This window comes from Cyrtonyx montezumae, unplaced genomic scaffold (assembly GCF_038088225.1).
Source record: "Cyrtonyx montezumae isolate F1298 unplaced genomic scaffold, pur_monq_1.0 scaffold_34, whole genome shotgun sequence".
Classification (NCBI taxonomy): domain Eukaryota; kingdom Metazoa; phylum Chordata; class Aves; order Galliformes; family Odontophoridae; genus Cyrtonyx; species Cyrtonyx montezumae.
In genome coordinates this window covers 1,578,824-1,599,034 of record NW_027072039.1, presented here as the reverse complement: position 1 = coordinate 1,599,034, position 20,211 = coordinate 1,578,824, and the positions used below count along the sequence as shown (strand labels likewise).

At 36.7% G+C, this 20,211-nt stretch overlaps 1 protein-coding gene across 2 annotated transcripts in view; it reads left to right on the top strand.

Annotated features, from left to right (window-relative positions):
* RASGRF2 (Ras protein specific guanine nucleotide releasing factor 2) overlaps positions 1-20,211 on the top strand; it is a 113,895-nt gene that overhangs the window by 57,232 nt on the left and 36,452 nt on the right. Inside the window, exons 10-17 of one of the 2 annotated variants that reach the window (XM_065745231.1) lie at positions 1,575-1,735; positions 2,739-2,805; positions 3,656-3,792; positions 6,959-7,041; positions 7,877-8,125; positions 8,407-8,795; positions 11,835-11,960; positions 14,364-14,453. In XM_065745231.1, coding sequence (XP_065601303.1) covers positions 1,575-1,735; positions 2,739-2,805; positions 3,656-3,792; positions 6,959-7,041; positions 7,877-8,125; positions 8,407-8,795; positions 11,835-11,960; positions 14,364-14,453 — 1,302 coding nt within the window. Of the gene's footprint in view, positions 1-1,574; positions 1,736-2,738; positions 2,806-3,655; positions 3,793-6,958; positions 7,042-7,876; positions 8,126-8,406; positions 8,796-11,831; positions 11,961-14,363; positions 14,454-20,211 lie in introns of both variants that reach the window. The other variant, XM_065745230.1, reaches the window with a different exon arrangement.

Here is a 20,211-nt window from a genome sequence, read left to right as displayed (position 1 = left end):
TTGAAAGGCGATAATGCAGTCTCTTTTTGTGCTATTAAATAGTAATATTTCAGATCCATACAAAACAGTGTTTAGCCTTCTGCAATTTTAGCAGAACAGAGTATGGCATTTCTGAAACCATCATTAAAAAAAAAGAAAGAAAGAAAAAAAAACACCAAAAAGTTGAGTTGCAAAGCTCTATGTACGCGTGTATCTTATTTATAGATAGCTTTTTTTTTTTTTTTTTAAGAAACAAAGACAACAAGTAGAATGTTGTTACCAAAACGTGTGGGAGGAATATCAGGAGAGAAAAGTAACACTTAGGAGCTTTGGAATGGGAATTTGTTTGAAACTGCTTTGTGTATACTACTTGGCCTAGCACTGTGAGCCAGAAGGCAGCCAGCAACATGCAGAAAAGTCACCATTCCAACACTGGCAAATGAGCTCTTTACCTTTTACAGTAGAAAATATTGGATAGTTTCTTTTTCAATATAATTGTTCAACAAACAGTAGTAGGGTGAGTTGTTTTTTATTTTTCTTTTTTTCTTTTTGTAGAATATAGGTGAACCCAAAAAGTTTTGCACGTTTGCAAATTTCTAGAGTATAACTTTTCTTAGTGTTTTATTGCAGTGGCACAAATCATTGTGTACTCATTTGTCTGAAAATGTAATGGTTATTGAAGAACAATAAAATGTAAGTTGATCAGTATATATTTTGCTCTTTCAAATATATTAATAACTTAATTATTAAGCGTAAATAAGGAAATAAATGTAGGAAAAAAATAATGTGGAAAAACAGTAGCTATTTCAGAGAGTAATCTTAATTTCTGCATTAGTTTGTGTTTATGAACTTCAAACTGTGCTTCACTATCACATTTGATTCCAGACCCAAAATCAAAAGCAGTAATGATGCAGAATTGGTCAGAGAATAGTTTTGAGCTATGAAGCAATATGGAAGCATAGCTTTCCCTGCTCTATAGTTCTCTAGAGAGCAAATTCAAACATAGCGTAAGGAGATTCAGTTTAGTCCTTTACTGATAATACATTTTAGTTGAGCTGTGTAGCACTGACACACAGTGCAAGATGAGATCTGCTTCATTTCCATCTCTTTCACATAGACATACATATATACAAACCTTTTTCCTTCAGAGCCTTTGTTTTTCTTCCTCTGTCTCTTTGTCTTGAAACTGCCATACCTTCACAAGTCCAGTAGTTGTCATAAGTTGAGCAAATGGAGCTTGCTGTTCAGCTTAGACAGATAATCATTTCATGCAACTCTAATGAGCTAATGATACTTTGACCTGTATCTAACCAGCTATTGGTTTAGACTATGCTTGCTTTATTCTAAGGCTGTGGTTACAGAGATAGATTTACTACTTACATTAAAAAAAAGTACATTTTTCCTAAGTCCCAAAATGAACTGGTACAAAGAAGATAAATGATTTATTTTTTTTTAGAGGAAACTGATGTGTATTAATGCTTACTAGAATGGAAAGTTGTGTGATTTAATGCCAAAATGTTTAGTGCATTAACACTTCAAACACTGCTTACTAAAAGTTATAGTTACAGCGCATTTTTTATTTTGATTATTATCAGGTTCCCTTATTCAAGTCCCTTCAGTTGAAAGGGGAAAACTTAGCAAAGTTCGTCTGGGATCATTATCTTTGAAAAAAGAAGGAGAAAGGCAGTGCTTCTTATTTACAAAACATTTTTTAATTTGCACAAGAAGTTCAGGAGGAAAGCTGCATCTACTTAAGGTACAGATGTTACGATAACTGAATTTATTAAATGAAAATAAACCATCAGTGAAAATTTAATACTTTTTTTTTGCTCTTAACTCTTTTTTTTGCTCTTAACTGAGATTTTGTGTTATTATAAACAGAAGTGAGGTAGTGTATTTCTCATTGCAAATAGCAGAATTCAGCTAAAGACCTTAGTAACCATTTTTATTCCAGAAGTGTGTAATTTAATAAACTTGGGGCTAGAAACAGTAGTGTCTATGTATAAGCCAGTAGTAACTCGAAGCCCATTTACAGTGCAATAATCAGCCAGTACTCTGCCACAGAATTACGAGAGAACAACTTTCAGAGCTGTAATAAAATTGGTATTTAAAGTCCTTGTTTTCCTGAGCAGCATATTGTGTTATAGTGAATGTTCCTTAAAGAACAACATAGTTACACTGGTTGAGAATCAGCCTTTCTTGGATTGGTTTTTGAATCAACGTGGAATGGCTGTTTACAGACTGATGTATGTTGAACAAAATTTTAATGTGACTAAGACATATCTGAGATATTATTAAGAATGCTTAGAAAGTCTCTTTTGTTACTTTCTGTATGCATTTTCACTCTGTACTCTTCAAATACTTAATGTATTTTGCAAAGTGAATTAAGCATAACTGAGTCTTTCAAAAAGTCATGTATTAGTTTTATTTAAATTCAGAATAAAATGATGAAATTATAGTTACCATTTCTAAAACTTGTGAAAAAACCTCTACTGTGAGACAAATTATAGTATGGTAAAAATGAAATAAATCTTGCACATTTAAATGTATTATTGATTTGCTTGCTTAAGGAAAATGCAATATCTAACCTAGCTGGTTTTAGTTCTAGAAAAACATACATCATGAAACTGATGTATCTTCCTACAACCTCTGGATTGTATAGAATCTTACTGTAAGGTGTATCAGTATTTTTAAAAAACTGTAATAACAAATCGGAACAGATGTGTACATTTTATGAAAAATGTGCTTTGTTTTCATAGACAGGAGGTGTTCTGTCATTAATAGAGTGCACATTGATAGAGGAGATAGATGCAGCTGAAGATGACTGTAAGTTACTTTCAACTGCTTGCACTAATTACAGTTCTAAGTATGTTAAAAAAAAGTTTACCCTTGGTTTGTTTTTCATAACAAATCAGTATATTCTTCCAGTTCATGAAATCAGAGAAACATCTGTTAACTGATTGAGTAGAATAAATGGTTTAATAATGGATGTACTGGCTTGCATAAGGATTTGTTTTGCTGTGTTTGCTCTTGCTGTTGACATCCCACATAAGATTTCAAAGTACAATGGCTGAAGGAATGTGACAAATTATTTGCTGACTTCTGTATACCACATCACCCTGAGGATCTTAGAAAGAAAAAAATGTCCTGAAAGACAAAACAGATAATTGGGTTTCTTCTTTCATGGAAGTTGAGAGAGTTGGCAGAACCTAGTGGACAGTTTTTGTTTTGGACTCCTTATAGATTTTGACTACAGCTCTGATCAAGTGAAGTAACTAAGCACATTCCTAAGCTGGATATTTTGTTATTCATTTTAGCTTCCACCCTGTAGTGTTAGACTAGTATTACCCATTAATTGTGAAAGTAGTTTCATGAATTTCAGTGATCCTTCAACATACTGCAAGTGTGTGAAACATAGTAGTGTTAGAAGGACTTCAGCCTTATTTGGCATTTTAACACATAACTTACATCAACTCCCACTGTTGTATATTTGTAACTTTTTTGTGTATGTGGAAAACCAAAATGAATGTTTTGTTTTGAATTCCCAGTTGCATTTGCTCTTTTTCAGAGAAATGTTTTAATATAACTTTCACTGTCAGTGGAAACAATATTATCTTTATGGTGTGGTTTGAAATCTTACGTTCGGTCATCTTTTTCTACTCCTCTCACTGTAAAGCAAAAACCTCTGGACAGGTGTTTGGGCACCTTGATTTCAAGCTGGTGGTTGAACCGACAGATGCTCCTCCTTTTACTGTTGTCCTCTTAGCCCCTTCACGTCAAGAAAAAGCTGCATGGACAAGTGATATAAGTCAGGTAGCTTTCTGCATTCTTTGTCTTGAGATCTTATTTATTCTATGTTTCTGAAAACTAACACGAGAAAACTCATTTCTTCAGAGCTGTTTGACTGCAATGTATTTGAAAATCCCCTAGTGTTACCTGTTAATTTTGCTTTTGCTTTGGAGTCTTCAGTGGAATGTGTGTCTCTCTGTGAGCTGAGAAGCTGCATGACTGTGTGCTGCATGCCTGCAAAACTTGAAAGTGCCCTAATAAGGTATAGGTAAGCACAGCAGCTGAGAGAGGATAGAATGAAGCAGTCAGACTACCAGAGGAAAGCTGTAAGAAACTTTTCTCCTTTGATTATTCCCTATTAAGTTCTGAAGAGATTTGAAGACAACAATTAAGATGAAAATTATGAGTAAAAGCCTGGGAGAACAGATATTTTAACAGTGTGAGATTGAAGATTAAGCTTCTTAAGAAAGCAGAGAAGCTGAGTGATAGAATCACCAAAGTTGGAAAAGACCTTCAAGATCAATTAGTCCCACCATCAACCTAACACCAATATTTCCCTGCTAAACCTTATCCCTTAGTACAACATCTGAATACTTCTTGAACACCTCCAAGGACAGTGAATCAACCACTGCCCTCTGCAGCCCCAGCCTGTTCCAGCAGCTCACCACTCTTCTGGCGGAGAAATTTTTCTTAATGTCCAACCTGAATCTCCCCTGGAGCAACCTTTCTTGTAGTCCTACTGCTCGTTATACAGCAGTATATAGTCCTTTCTTGTAGTCCTATTGCTCGTTATACAGAACAAGAGTCTGACCCACACTTCACCACAACCTCCCTTCAGGTAGTAGTAGAGAACTATAAGGTCTCCCCTGAGCCTTCTTCAGACTAAACAATCCAATTCTCTTATCTTCTCCCCATAAGACTTGTGCTTCTGTCCCTTTACAGCTTTGTTGATCTCTGGATGCTTCTATGCCTCACTGTTGTGATGGGCTCAGAACTGAACACAGCACTTGAACTTCAGCCTCACTAGTGCTGAGTATGGGGTGTCAATCAGTTCTGCTCCTGTTGGCTACACTACTTCTGATACAAGCCAGGATGCCATTGGCCTTCTTGGCCACCTGCACACAGTGCTGGCTCATGTTTATCCAAGCATCAACCAGCCCAGGTCTGTTTCTTGCACACAACCTTCCAGCCACTCAGCTAAATCTTGTAGTGTTGCCTGATGTTGTTGTGGCCCAAGTGCAGAACTAGAATTCTAGTTCGCCTTGTATTTCATCCCACAGGCCTCCAGCCATTGATCCAGCCTGTCCAGATCCCTCCGAGGTGTCTTCTTACCCTCAGACACATTTACACTTCCTTTTAACGTGATGTCATCTTCAAGGTAGACACCACCTTAAAAGAAAAGGGACTCAAGACCCTGTGCAAACATCATGGGCATTTTAGAAGTGGCACTGCTGAACCTCTAAAGAACTGAAACCATTGGCCTTCTGAAAACAAGATCTCTTTTCTGACTGAACTCATTACTAGAAACCTTGTTATAAAAAATAATGAGCTGCCTGCCCAGAACCTTTTTTTCTTGCTTTTTGTCCCTAGCTGCAGTATTCAAGGACAACACAGGAACTATGTTAACAAAAGAAGAATGTAGAAAGCCTTTTTTTTTTTAGAGGATGTATTCTAACAATGTTTGCAACTGAAGATGTATACATGCCATTTCAGTTCAACAGCACAGTACACAGTATGTTGTGATGTCTAGAATTCTGTGTAGCTTACTTACTTACATATTAGCATTTATGTATGACAGGTTAGTCTTATTTGCCTATGTGTTCTTAGTAAGTCTGCTTAAATTTATATTCTGTTCATCCAAACCATACATTTCCTATGAAAAATGCACTCTTTGTTGCCTCCAAAGAAATCTCCTCTCTCCTAGTTCAGGCTCATCTTTTGGCCCTAGTTCCCTATTACTTTGATTCCTTCGCTAGAAAGATTTTATCTGTCGAATACTGATAAATGCTAGGACTGTGCAGTCTAATGAAAACAGTGCTCAATCTTCTTAGGTAGTTTCATGCGAAAAGCTTCTTTGCAACGTTTAAAGCTCACCTGGGGGAAACCATGTATTATTATTAGATATGTGTTTGGCTTTTTTCCTCAGTACTTTAAAGTAAAAATTTGGTGAAGTCATAATATGAATTATTATAACTTTCAAACCATTGCTAAATACCTGAAATTGAAAACGCATATAGTTACATAAATCACAGAAGACCAGAAAAGGCCTCTGGTGATCTTCTTTGACTGATCTAACATCAGTCATTGTTTTGCTAGGTGGTATTTCAAGTTCAACAGATTATTCTTAAACTCAGTGTAAAACTATATGAGAATTTTGGAAATTCTTTCTTATCAATGTGACGAAATAGCATTGCCTGCACATATATAATAGTTGAAAACAAAATTTGAAAGTATTATAAAAGCAAGAGTCCAGTAGGGGCATGTATATCGAGATTGTTGATTGTCTGAAAACTGAGCTGCTTTGGAGCTTGAATAACAGCTTAACCACCCGTAACTTGTAAACCTCTATTGGCCACAGGACAGCCTGTAATTTCAAACTAACGTGTGCTATGAACATGTCCCAGAGGAGTCTTTACACCTTGTGATACCTAGCTCCTTTACCTAGCTACCTTTATATAGGAATTTTCAATTGACTGCTCAGGCAGAAGCTTCATAGCTGTATTTCAAAATAATAGCACAATTTCAATTTGTTTTTAAAGGGTGTGTGTTTTTATGAACAATTTGTTTCCCACTATATACACACATATATATAATCTAACTTTCTTCCAGTGTTGATTTTTCAAGAGATGCTAGAGGTATTTAACATCATTCAGTTTTGATTGAACTTCATGGTTATTTCATTTACAACTGAAAATATGTAGTCACGTAAAAAAGATTCTGGGCTGTATTCTCTGAGCATGCTGGTGAAGATGCATGGACTTGAGTCTGCAGATCAAAGGAAGATGACTAGAGAATCATATTTGTTATAATTCCTTCATTGCTGCTTTTCTTTTATGAAAATACCTTGTACTAGTCTGTTCAGACACTGTGAAAGCTGTTTTAGTGATGCTAATGCTGACACTAACAGCACAGAAGTTAATCCCTTACAGTGTGTTTTGATAATAACAGTTTTCAATATTTATTTTCACAGTGCATTGATAACATAAGGTGCAATGGCTTAATGACCATAGTGTTTGAAGAAAATTCTAAAGTCACTGTGCCACATATGATAAAGTAAGTGAAGCATTTTATTCCCAGTGAACATAAGTTCATAAGTTCATAACAGAACTCATTTGTTTATTTTCTTTTTGATAGAAGTTTTAACAAAAGAAAGCGTGTTTCTGAAAAATAAAGCCTTTTCCCTCCCATTTTTGTTGAATGGAATTAATTCTTCATTCCAACATGTATTTTTTTCAATCTGTTTCCTGAAATAGTAGGGAAAACTGAAAATGGCCAACTCTCAAATCACAGTGTTGAACTGTAGAGGATCACAGCTCAATTTTCTCTGTTATTTCTGAAGCTGCTGTAAGTTATGGTTTGGATAAGTTGTTTAATTTTGTATTAGGAATTTATTTTCTACCACTCATCATTTTATTGAACGGATTTTTAAATGTTTGGTAAACCTACACTGAGTGCAATCAAGTATGCCTCTCCAAAGCCAAAGTTTTGTTTCTCCTGCTTCTGAGGAAAGCAGAAACATTATCTTGAAATTGTAACATCAAATCAAGGTAGTATGATTATTCATAAACCTGCTTCTTTCACCCTACATTAATCACTTTTTTTTTTTCCTTTCTTTTAAAGTGATTCTTGGAGCCTGGGTGCAGGTACTAATTGTGACGGAAGCCCTAAGTTTAGCTAAAGGGTTTATTTTAATGTCTTTCATTGGGATCCCTTATAAAGCAAGATCCCAGCAGAAGAAGCAGGTTACTTGACAAATTCAGTCTTCTTGTAATGATAAAATACAAGAATGCAGATAATATTTCCTGGTTCTGTGTTGGCAAAAGTAGCTGAAGTGGTACCTCAGCTGTACCATAATCACTCTGAAATGTTCTGTTCAACTTTTATGTAGGTCTGATGCTCGTCTTCATAGAGATGACATTGATATCTGCTTCAGCAAAACTCTGAATTCCTGCAAAGTACCTCAGATCCGTTATGCAAGTGTTGAACGCCTTTTGGAGAGGCTAACAGACTTGCGATTCCTGAGTATTGATTTCCTGAACACGTTCCTACATACTTACCGCATATTTACCACTGCAGCTGTTGTACTGGAAAAGCTTTCAGACATATACAGACGGCCTTTCACTTCCATTCCAGTTAGGTGAGCACTGTCTTTTGTCTTCTATGATAAATTCCTTAAAGAATTACCAGGAAATTGTTTTTAACCGTAAGTTTTAGTTGTGTAAGTAATCTGAGAGGAGAGTTCTTAGTCTGTAAATATGATGTATATTCTTTGGTAAGTCTATCTCAATCTTTTGCTTAGGCTTTGAGGTCTAAATATCATATAGATTTTGCCTTCACTGAATTTGTTGGCACGTGTTTTTACTTAAATCTGTTCTGCGTTCATTTCTACAATCTTGCTTTTATGTCTCTTGCACTCAGGGCTTTGGAGTTATTTTTTGCTACCAGTCAAAACAACAGAGGAGAATACCTAGCTGATGCTAAGTCACCACATCTCTGTCGCAAGTTTTCTTCTCCCCCTCCACTGTCACTTTCCAGGACATCCTCACCTGTCAGAACTCGAAAATTGTCATTGACTTCACCACTGAATTCAAGAATTGGTGCCCTCGATCTTTCTACTTCATCTGTGGCAAGCAGTCCTACCTCAACCTATAGTCCAGCCACCTCTCCTCCACCAACAGGTACCAAAGTACCTCTGGACCTTAGCAAAGGACCGTCCTCTCCTGAGCAAAGCCCTGGCTCCATAGAGGACAGCTTGGAGAACCCTCGCATTGACCTCTGTAACAAGCTGAGGAGAAGCATTCGAAGAGGTATTCTATATTAACAGAACAGTGAATGTTACTTTTGGGTAAATGGAGCAGTCTGAAATTAAAGTTCAAGTTTTATCAGATTACTGCATAGCAGTTGTTTCTTTCTTCTTTTTCCTTTTTTTTTTTTTCCCATGATCACAGTAACCTTCATGGGGAATAAAATACACTGCTCGCTGTTTCTTTTCTAGTGGCTGTGATGTGTTTCCTCTATTGGTTGTTACTTTATTTGCAGGGATAGTATTATGGCTGAGTGGACCTGTCTCTTTTCAGTCCAGTGTGGTGTTTCAGATAAGGTCAAAAAGAAGTACTTTCTGCCATTTGCATTTCCTGAGGTTGAAGTAAAATACTGAGCTAAAAAAGAAGCAGATATATAAAACTGGTGGTAGTTCTCCAGAAGGATATAGTTGCTAATTCAAATGATTTATGTGAGCACTGGGTGCATTAGTGAGATTCGTATCACCTGATTGTTATCAGTCCAGAAGGTAGATGTCTGAAAAAGATGAATTGCTCTTGTGCAAATGCTTGTTGGCTTTTTTAAGGCACCTTAGAATAGGTACTACTTTCAGAGGAATAAAGCTGGTTGGTAGAAACCTCACTGTGGGCATTTAGAATGAGAGCATTATGCATAAAATCACAGAATAATTTAGATTAGAAAAACACTACAACTCCACCAATAAACCATGTCTCTAAATGCCACATCCATGCATCTCTTAAATACCTCCAGAGAAGGGGACTCCACCACTCCCATGGGCAGAAAATAGATGATAAAGCAAGAAAGGAGCTCTGTTTTTGTAGGGTATGCATAGGTGAGTACTTATTGCTGTTTAGCAGTGGAGGTATGGTATTCTAAATTGGAATAAAAGCATACTTTTTTTTTAAATCGGATTACATTAAGCAAAACTGTTTTATTCATAAAAATCCAAGTCTTTCAGGGCCTGACTGACACCCTGAGTAAGCAGAACATAGCTTGGTCTCTTTACAGGCACTGCAACAGTGGTTATTAATAAAACCAAAGAGGAAAGATGAGAAAGACAAATGTAAATTAAAAAAATATTGAAGCTTTCTATCTCCTTCTTACTGCTGCAGAGTGTAGTATATTTTTCAGCACAGAATCTTTTCATCGTGCAGTGTAACCACATTAGCATTCTGAGAGCATGTGCTTGCTTACACTTCGTGATTTCATTGAATACTGGTTGGCTATTATATTTAAACATCATTAGTGTACAATGGATATTTTTAGATTAATTACATAACAGACTATTTAAATGTCTGAAATACTGTATTTACTATTGGGCAAATAGAATTGGGCAAATTCTCTATGTTCCCTAGGTTAGTCATATTCAAGTCTGTATAATAGCATATTCCAAAATATAGGCCAGGTGTTAAGGTGAATTGTAAATAGGTAACTGTGGTCTTAGATGTTTTTTTTTTGTCTTATGTGTACACCTATTAAAGAGGAGATTATTCTGACCTAGCTTTATCACTGCACATTTTTGCAGAAGTATTCCATTACTGCATTCCAGTCTGTCCCAGCTGTGTCACCTGGGCAGCATGAGGGAACATTTGGAAATGGCAGGAATCTCATATAAATGCTAAATGGCTGTCTCTAGTCCCTTTGGAGATCTCCAGCTGAACAGTTTGCACACAGTTTAGAGCAATTTGCAGCTATCTAGCTTTGTTCTCCAGGGGAAAGTCCTATTGTCACAAGGCTGCTTATAGCATGTCCAAGAAGAGGTGTAACTTTAAAAAGAAATTGCTCAAGGAGAATGGAAATGAGTAGCAGGAGAACAACAGAATGCTGATCTGCACATCATCTTCCACATCATTCCGACAGGGTTCTTTATTTTTGAAGTTTTCTGGGTAAGGAGACAAGTTCTATTTAATCAGGAGCCACCACCTCATAATCACTAATGCTATTGCTCCAGCACTTGAGGATTTCCAGGAAAACAAAGGTATTTTACTCTAAATCCAATATAGCTGTACAAATTCAGTTTCCCACAACCTATTATTATGGTTGCGGTTGTTCTTTTTGAATATGGTTCATTTATATTCCAGAATTTTCACCTCCTTCCCCCACTATCAAACTTTATCTATATTTTTATAGTACTTACGCTGAAGACACAGTTGTAAATATAAAATACAAAATATATTTTATCAGCTTTTTAAAGCGCTTGGTTTTCCTGCATTGAGGAAGTTGTTGGTTTTTTTTTGCTACTATTCTGAAGTTATGACCATTTCTTTTAGCGTGCTTCTAACAGAAGGACTTCTCAACAGACTGATCAGGGCTTCAGTGTTATTGGCCATTCTCTTAGGCAGTATTCTGACTGCAGGTAGTAGTCATCAAGTGTTTTTCCTCATGAGCTCATATGAAGCTTGTGGCTTCAGGTGCTCTTATTACATAGCATTTTACTGCCTGTTCTGCTGACTTCAGTTGCAGTCATAACCAAACTATTTTTTAAAACTGACTGCTTTCCATTTCTCACCAAGTTCATTATTTATGAGCTTTTGTGTGGTTGTGTCATAGGTATAAAGCCTTAATTCCAGACAGTAATTATTGCTGAATCCTATCACAGAAGATGCATGGCAAGTCCCAAAAGCAGTACTGTGTAAATGTACCATTATACAACAACTGTGGAATGTACATTAAACAAGAATATTTTTGTGCATTATATTTGGTATTTAAACATTAGTACAAAATGTTCTTAATCAATGACCATTTTTAAAATACTGCTTTTCATGAAGCTCATTTTGGCACACAATACTCTCGAGTATTGTTGCAGTCAGATTGCTCAGATGTGACTATTTGCAGATTTTCTGTCTTTTCATGTTCATACACTGAGAGTTCTGAGTCACTTGCATACTCTTTATTCTCTTCAGAGCTGTACCATATTCATATCTAAAACAAACTAACCTGACTGAGCTCTGTACTTTTAAAAAGCATGTCACAAAGCCACACATCTGTTCTCTCCAAAATCTCCTAGTATGTTGTAAATGTTGAGCAATCATCCTGTTGTTAACATCTGCTCTCTTTTAAAGCAGCAGTTCTAGAATCGGTGTCAGTGGACAGAACTATTCCTGAAAGCAGCTCAGCAGTGGATACCACGGAACTTTCCCCATGTAGATCCCCTTCAACACCACGTCATCTCCGCTATCGTCAGTCAGGAGGTAAGAAACTGAAGTTTCTGCCCTCTGTACCTTGCAAGAGTTTAAACATAATGTAGACATAATCTTCGCAAAATATTAGAATTCCATAATTTTTCAGCAATATTGTTTTGCTTGTGTTTTTCTTATTTCTCAAGTATAAAAATAAAAGCCATTAAAACATGAATTGCACCACTCAATTAATATATGTGAGAAGCTCAAAAATTAATCCTTCTTTTTTTATTATGATGACCCTCTGTGTCAAAGGCAGATGTTGTGTTGCTGGTGGTATGACAGCAGAGTTTGAACCTTCCTGCCAGTATTCTGTTACACTTTGTTGCTGTGTGACAAATGGCAGCAGAGGGGCAATCTGACAGAATGGTATTTGACATGAAAGTGTATCTGGAGCATTGCCACCCTCCATGCGAAAAAAATAGTACCCACTGACATACATCAATGATTGCTGAATGTTTCTGGAGACAAAAAGTGTACGTGAGCTCAGTGAGAGATGGGTGGTAGATTTCAGCAGTAGCAACAGTGAGATGAAAGACAAGCCTCATTTTGGACAGTCATGCACAGCTGTCACACCATGAAGTGAAGAGTGTCTTGATGTGTTCTTCCATGTGAACTTGCATATTATGATCAGGAAACCGTATTTGGAGCTGAATATCAGTACACTGGAAACAATGGTACCAAAATTGGAATATCACAAAGTTGGAGCCAGGTGAGTTGCGCAATGCTCAGACAGGAACTGGAAGAACACTGTATACAAGTTTGTCAGGATCTGTTGAACCAATATGAGGCTGAAGGTGACAGTTTCCTAGGTTGCATCTTTACTGATGATTAGATGTGGTGTCACAACCACAAGCTGGAGTCAGAATGGCAGCGTGTGGAGTGGTGACTTGTGAATTCCACATTGAAGACGTTCAAGATGTGACTTCCTGTAGATAAAGTGATGCATGCTGTCTTCTGGGATAGAAAGGGGTGATCTGATTGGATTTCCAAGCCATCATTTACTGATTACTACTTTGTGATGCTGATAAAGCTGAAGGCTCAAACTCCAGAGCCAGGTCAGAGAAGAAGAAAACCTTTCTCTTAAAGCACACTGATACCACGCCTCATACTAGTCTGTAGGCCATGAGCACACTGCCAGCCTTGGCTGGAAGGTCCTACTACATTGACTGTAAACAGTCTGGATTTGATGCTTTTGTCTCTCATCTCTTTGGGCTAATGTAAGATGGACTGTTTGAGCAACATTTTCCTAGCAATGATGCTGTCGTGGCAGTTGTGAAACAGTGGGTCATCACTGCTGCAGATTTTTGCAAGTCTGGCATGCAGGCTCTTGTTCATTGCTGGCAAAACTGCATTGCTAATGGTGTTGACTGTGTTGAAAACTGGTGCTTTGTAGCTGAGTATTTGCTTGGTCAAATAGCATTCTTGTGCTCTTTTTATCTTAGTTTCCATGAAAATAAATTGGAGGCATTACTTCTGGAGAGAAGTATGTAGTAATAACAGGAGACTTGGAAGCATGTTGGAGCTTTGTGTATGATGGAATTTTCTTACACAGCTGGAACAGGGTATACCCAAGTTCAGAACTAAAACTGAATCAGTCTTATTGTTAAAAAATTCTCAAGACATTTACTGATCTATCAGCTGCTAAGGAAACAAATTTTGGACACAGTATGCAATCATGAAATACACAATACTCGTTATTGTCATTGGGAAGTGACTGTGTGAGTTACCTTCTATGAAACTGAAAATTTACAGATGATAGCAAATAGGTTGTTCCAAAATTTGAATAAACTGCTCTATTGAAGAGGTAAAGGGAGAGCTCCTCAAATAGCTCTCACAAGTCTATTCAGTAAACATAACAGAGCTGTGAAATCCATACATGATCTCCATCCACTTAAGATGCTGTCTTCTCAGACAAGCTAGATCTCAAAGCAGTTGTTGGATACTTGGGTATGGAAACAGAACAGAGCTTTGACACACTTCAGTACTCAACCAATAGTAATCCTTTGCTATTGGCCATAGTTACAGTAGGATGGCAGGACTCGAGCTGAAAACTGTGGGGAGCAGTAGTATATTATTTTGTGTACTAATCAGAATCAACATCGACAGAACTCTGTGAAGAGGAAATCTGTCAAATTTTGTGAAACTGTTCTCAAGTGATGAGCTAGGAACATCTTTAAACCTCATCTGATTTGTTAACATGCTTTGTCCTTTAATATATTGCTGTGTTTTTTTGGTTTTTTTTTTTCAGTTAGTTCTCTGGAAAAGACCTTCAAGATCAAATCAATATAAAATCCAACAACATTGAAAATATAAAATGTTCATAGTATATGAACATTAGTGAAGATTTCAAGTATTACTCTTGCTTACCTGAAAAAATCTAAGGCATGACATCTCTGTCTGTTCTCTTTACAGTGCAAACTGCTGACAACAGTCACTGTGCTGTTTCTCCTGCATCTGCTTTTGCTATTGCTACAGCTGCAGCAGGACATGGGAGTCCACCAGGTGAGAAAAATTTACTGTACCAAATATTACGATACTTAGGTCTCAAAAGATTAAGGATTTCTTAGGAATTTATTTACCTGAATCCTAAGTAGCCTTTGTTACTTTTATCTCCATGGTGTCTTATCTTGGCTGGTGGTTTGGTCTCCAGTTGAGGCCAGTATGAAATATTTGTAATGTAACTCCTTTAAATTAAAGGCTTTTCTTAAAACTTTTCAAAATCATGATGAAGTGTCGAAAATACAAAAATTGAAATACTGAAGAAATTAATAAAAATGTTATTTAACCCTGTAAGATTTTACAGGAGAAATTCAAACAATGGTTTTTATCTCACGAAAGAAGTGTAAAATGATGGAATTGTGATTATGTTATTTAGTTGACTTTAACACGTAGTTCAGTTACAATAAAAAAACAACTTGAAACAACTGATAAGTTAAAAAAAAAAGAAAAAAAAGGAAATCCATTTAAAAACTTCTCATTTAGAAGAAAGCTGAGGCTGAAATCCTTACATATTACAACCTTCTACATAATAAAAAGTATTTACAAATTTATTAGAATGTCTTTATTTACTGCACATCAAGAGATCAACAAGAAATTGACTGATAAACATGACCAAAAAGAAATACATAAGTGAGAGTGTTCAGGTGCATCCACACATCCATTCTGTACTGTGGCAGTTTGAAATTCAATTTGTAAATACATTTATATCACCAAATATTAAAATTATCTGTGATCTGGGGAGCTGTCAGTACCCTTCATCATGTCTGCATGAAAGAAGGAAAGAATGGGAATGTATTGGGTAATACCTTAAAAAAAAAAAACCATGAACGTTGAAAAAAGAGGACTTTTGCACATATTTAGTAATTTTATTTTTTTAAGAATTTTGTTTGCCTTGAAAACAGGCATAACCAAGAAAACAGTGACATATTTTACCTTATGAATTAATTCCATTGTATTCACAGGTTATTCACATAATACAATAAAAGGAAAAAAATATGTTTTTTATCCACTAGGACCAATACAGTTTAAAATCCCAGCCTTTAAAGCACAGGTTCTCGATACTTACGTTACAAGAGTTAGAGAAAATAATGTCTGAAGTTACTCCATTGAGTGAACGAATTTCAAAGCACTGAAGGAGCAAGATGCATCTCAAAAAGGAATACAAAAAAGTACTAATATTAAAGATAAATTCTGCATAAAAGGCTATTTTGTAAAAAACAAACAAACACAAAAAAGTCTGCATCGAAACTGAAAAGAAAATTGCATAGTTTGGGAAGTCAAGAGGCATGGCTCTCTGTCTGGACTTATTGTGTGAATTTCAGGCTACAAAACACAGCTTAGCTGAATCACCAGCTTTGTAACTTGAACCTGCTGATGCAATTAGCAGCATAGCATTTGAAATGTTAGTGTTTAATTGATTTTACACAGGTTAAAGATGGTATTATATTTCAGGAGATGCATAGTTCAAATTAGAGTAATTCAAATAATTTTATTTCTTCCCCTGATATGTTTTATCAGAATTGTATGGGTTTTTTTAATGGCATCTTTCTTATCCCCTTTGGACTCCTGTCTCATTCTAATGGGCATTAATCTTCAGTGATTTGGGTCTAGGTAGTGAATGAGATTCATCTTTCTTTTTTACTTTTTTCAATTAGTCCTTTGTCTCCATGCTGCAGGTATTGTGAAGTATGCTATTTAATGTAGATCACCACTGAATTTAAATAAAACATCAGATGACATTCAGTCTTAATATGTGAATGCACATGAGGAAAAATAGTGCAAGCTTTACACAGTCAGAAAAGAGTTGACTTGAAGGGTTGCTGAGAAGGTTTTTTAAAAATACAGATGCCATCAGAACAGTTAAATAAACATTTGTTGCCTTTTCTAATGCCAGAGGTTCGAAGAGTTTGGGGATCTTGTGGATGTTGTGAGCAAAAAAGATTTAGGCAGATTTAAAAGGTGGGTGGCAGTATGCAAGTGAGAGTCATTGGTAGCTACTAGGAAGGCAAGCGTAAGCAGCTGCAGGAATAGAAAACAGCTGGAGCATGTGGGAGAATATGAGGAGGTAAGAATCATCTCTGTAACTTCTATCTCTGCTTCTTAAAGTCTGCTTGTGGCTTTGTTTTGCTTTATTTTGTTTTGCCAGGATAAGATTTTGTAGCTCGTCTCTATTTTCTGTCTTCCAGTTTTAACTGTTTGGGGTACTTCAAGACTTCCTCCAGTCTTAGAACTTCCTTTAATTGCAGTAAAGCTCATTCTTAGGCAAGGGAAGAGAATTCTTGTTACACAAACATCTTTCTGCAGAACGATGTAATATACCTGGTTTTCCTTACTAGATGTAAATTGTATGAACTCAAATTGTTGATGTGGGGGCACGTATTGTTTATTTATCTTGGATCACCATTTCCATTTCCTCATACTCTGTCATTGCTTTTGAGGATGTCTGTTCAGCTACGTGCTTCTTGAAATGATAGGTAAACTCTGAGCCATCAAGAACATATGGATGCTCAGTGGCATTAACTGCTTGAGCTATTTCTTTTCTCCTGTTCATGCCTCTAGAAAAGTGGTTCTAAAAGATCTGCTTTTTTCTTTTACATTGAGAAAGTTCCTGCTAAAAATTATTTTTAGCCATCTCAGCTTAATTAATGTCCTGCCAATGTCTTTTTTTTTTTATTTTAACTTTGCAGTGAGAGTTGGATAGTAATTAAGTGGAATTCCAGTAAACTGTGGTGAGCCACATCTCTCTTTAGGAGTGATTTTCTTCTCTTCTGAGACTTTCTTTGATGTTGCCTATCACTGAAAAGGAAAGAGACTTTTATTGTGCAAGAGGGAATTCCTGCTTAAGTACTCACCAATAATGGTAAAAATCTTGTCATGGGATACTATGAGAACTAAGTAACAACATTGTGATCTATATTGCACCCATAGCATAGCACTAAATTAAAACAATATAAAAACCAATTTATTATGTGGAATATAATTAGAGTATTTCTTTCATCAGTTGCTTGTAGGACTTGTGAATTTCCCTGCTTTATCTCTGCTCAGCACTTTCAAATTCGTTACTGCTTCTTTTTCTCCTCCTTAACTTTTATTTTTCCCTGTTTAGTGCAGAATCAGTACACAACCTCAAGATAAGTAACATTATCTTGCATTGATTTTTAAAGAAAAAAAACCATCTTCTTAGCGTTCATTTACTGAAATTGTTTGCTTTGCATGCAGGTGCTCATACTTGGTAATACTCATAAACCATGAAAGTGGGGGCAAAAAAGATTGAAATTTTGCTTAAAACCTTGAGTAATTGTATGGATGAAGCCAAATTAGCAAAATAATGCTGTATAGTTTTTGGGGAATTATAGGATGGTCTGGTTTAGAGGGGACCACAAAGACCATCCAGTTCTAACTCCTCTGCCATGGGCAAAGACACCTCCCACCAGATGAGGCTGCCCTGGGCCCCATCCAACTTGGCATTAAAGCATGCAGTGGGGCATCTACAGCTTCTCTTGGCAACCTCTTCCAGTCCCTCACCACCTTCACAGTGAAAAATTTATTCTATATATGCAATCTAAATATCCTGTCTTTCAGTTTAAAAGTTACCCTTTGCCCCATCACTACATGCCCTCGACAAAAGTCTCTTCCCATCTTTCTAATTAGCGCCCTTATAAAGCCCTTTTGAAAGGCTGCAGTAAGGTCTCCCCAGTGCCTTCCAGGCTATACAGCCCCAACTTCGTCAGCCTTTGTTCATAGGAGAGTTGTTCCAACCCACTGATCATCCTTGTGGTCATCAAGGGCATGTCCTTCTTGTGTTGAGGACCTTGTACTCACATGCAGCAGTCCAAACGGAGTCTCATAAGAGTGGACAGGAGGGGGATGATTACCTCCCTCTGCTGGTCATGATTCTTTCTATGCAGCCCTTGGGTTGGCTTTCTGGGCTGCAGTTGCATATTGCTGGCTCATGCTGAACTTTTCATCCTCCAAGTCCTCTTCTGCAGGGATGCTCCCAGTCCTTACAGAAGTCCAGGTGGATCACATCAGTTCATCTTTCCTTGTCCAAGTTATCACTTCATCATAGTCCAGCAGGCTGATCAGACATGATTTGGACTTTGTAAATTATCAATAAAACAGAGTACTTAACACCATATCAATCAGTGATTTCTGTTTTAACCAAGAATATCTAACACAATTCTAAGAAAAATAGTTAATGGTAAATTGTTTTTTATTTTGTAACAGTTCCACTGAACATGGGCTTCAGGGAGATTGCCCTGACAAAAACTGGATTCAAAATCTAAATTAATGTTGTATATTCTGTATATTTTGAGAAGTGTATTTCTTCCTCAAATTGAATTTAAGACCCAACGTCTTCTGACACAGAAAACAAACATTTGACAAGAAGCAAATACTTAATCCCAAGCAAACATGCATATATTATTTAATTGTGAATACAGGATCTTATTTCAGCAACTCGGACATCCCATTTCAAGTTGGATACTTCGGTGTTTCCAGCATCCTCCATGCTGCAAAGCTGCCTTTCTCCTCCTACATCATGCTGATCTGCACTGTAAAGGATATACCATTTTTCACAAGAATAAGGTGACATGTTAGAAGATATGAGTGGGATGAAAGCTTGGGGTTGGCAGGAATGTCTGGCTTCTTCAGTATAAGCATTTGTTTTTTTAAAATACGTATGAAAGGGAGAGGAGAGAAAGTGAGAAAAGGAGGAAAAAAATGTTTGGGGGAGTATCTCTGACAAACATGATTTGCATGCAGGAAAATAAACTTCATGCTAGTAAGGAGATAAGATGGTTTTACTCTCTATAATTTTAAGGACTAATTAGAATAACAGCTGGAAATTTGAAAGAATCTTCTCAAAATTGAATTGCTTATGTACTGTCCCTGTCAATTAATTGCCTGGACATATCTCTGTTGGTAAATTATTTTTGACTTGAATTGTTTACCTGAGCATGATTCAGGATAGAGAATATTTTCCTAAAGCCTCTGTGTTTTGCCACTTCTGCCTTGTCAAAGAATATTTATAAATACCACTCAAACAGTTGTCCTTCAAATCAGAAAAATGGTATGGGCCCCTCAAGGGATTGAACACTTCTATGAGGGCGGAATGAAAGAGCTGGGGCTATTCAAAGTGTCGAAGAGAATGCTCCAATGCAATGTCCCAATCAGTAATTGAAATACAAAGAATCTTTTATTTTGAAGTTCTGTTGTTTAACCCAGGGAGGCTGCTTAAGTACAGACTGGCACAACTGCATCTGCAATCCTGTTTGAGTTGTGTAACTTTCCAGTCCCTACTTTGTGTTAGTGGTCTGCAGTGTTCACCTCCACAAAAGAAAAGGGTTTGTGTGGGAATTGGTGTCCTCCCCCGATCTTTTCTGCAGGACAGGCAAAGGTTGTTTGTGTTCTTGTTTTTATTTTCAGTTTTACTAATGACTTTAGCCAGAAAATGGAAAAGTGAGTATGCTTGTTTCCTCCTGGGAACATGTTATAAAGAGATTTCCAGACCAATTCATGCAGACTTAGGAACGTTTGAGAAGCATTGAGACCTGAATATATATACCTGAACTATATAGCTTGCTTGTGTTCCACATTTTTATTGAAGAGCTACAGGTAAAGTTGGTTAGGGAATCCTCTATGCCTGACGCTGTTCTTCATTAGAAAAGTTTGTGTGACAGTTAGCATAAGTGTAGATCAGCCAGCTTCCTTTCCTTGTGGCTGGAGAGTTGACAGAAATTGACCAGATGGCCTTTCCAGT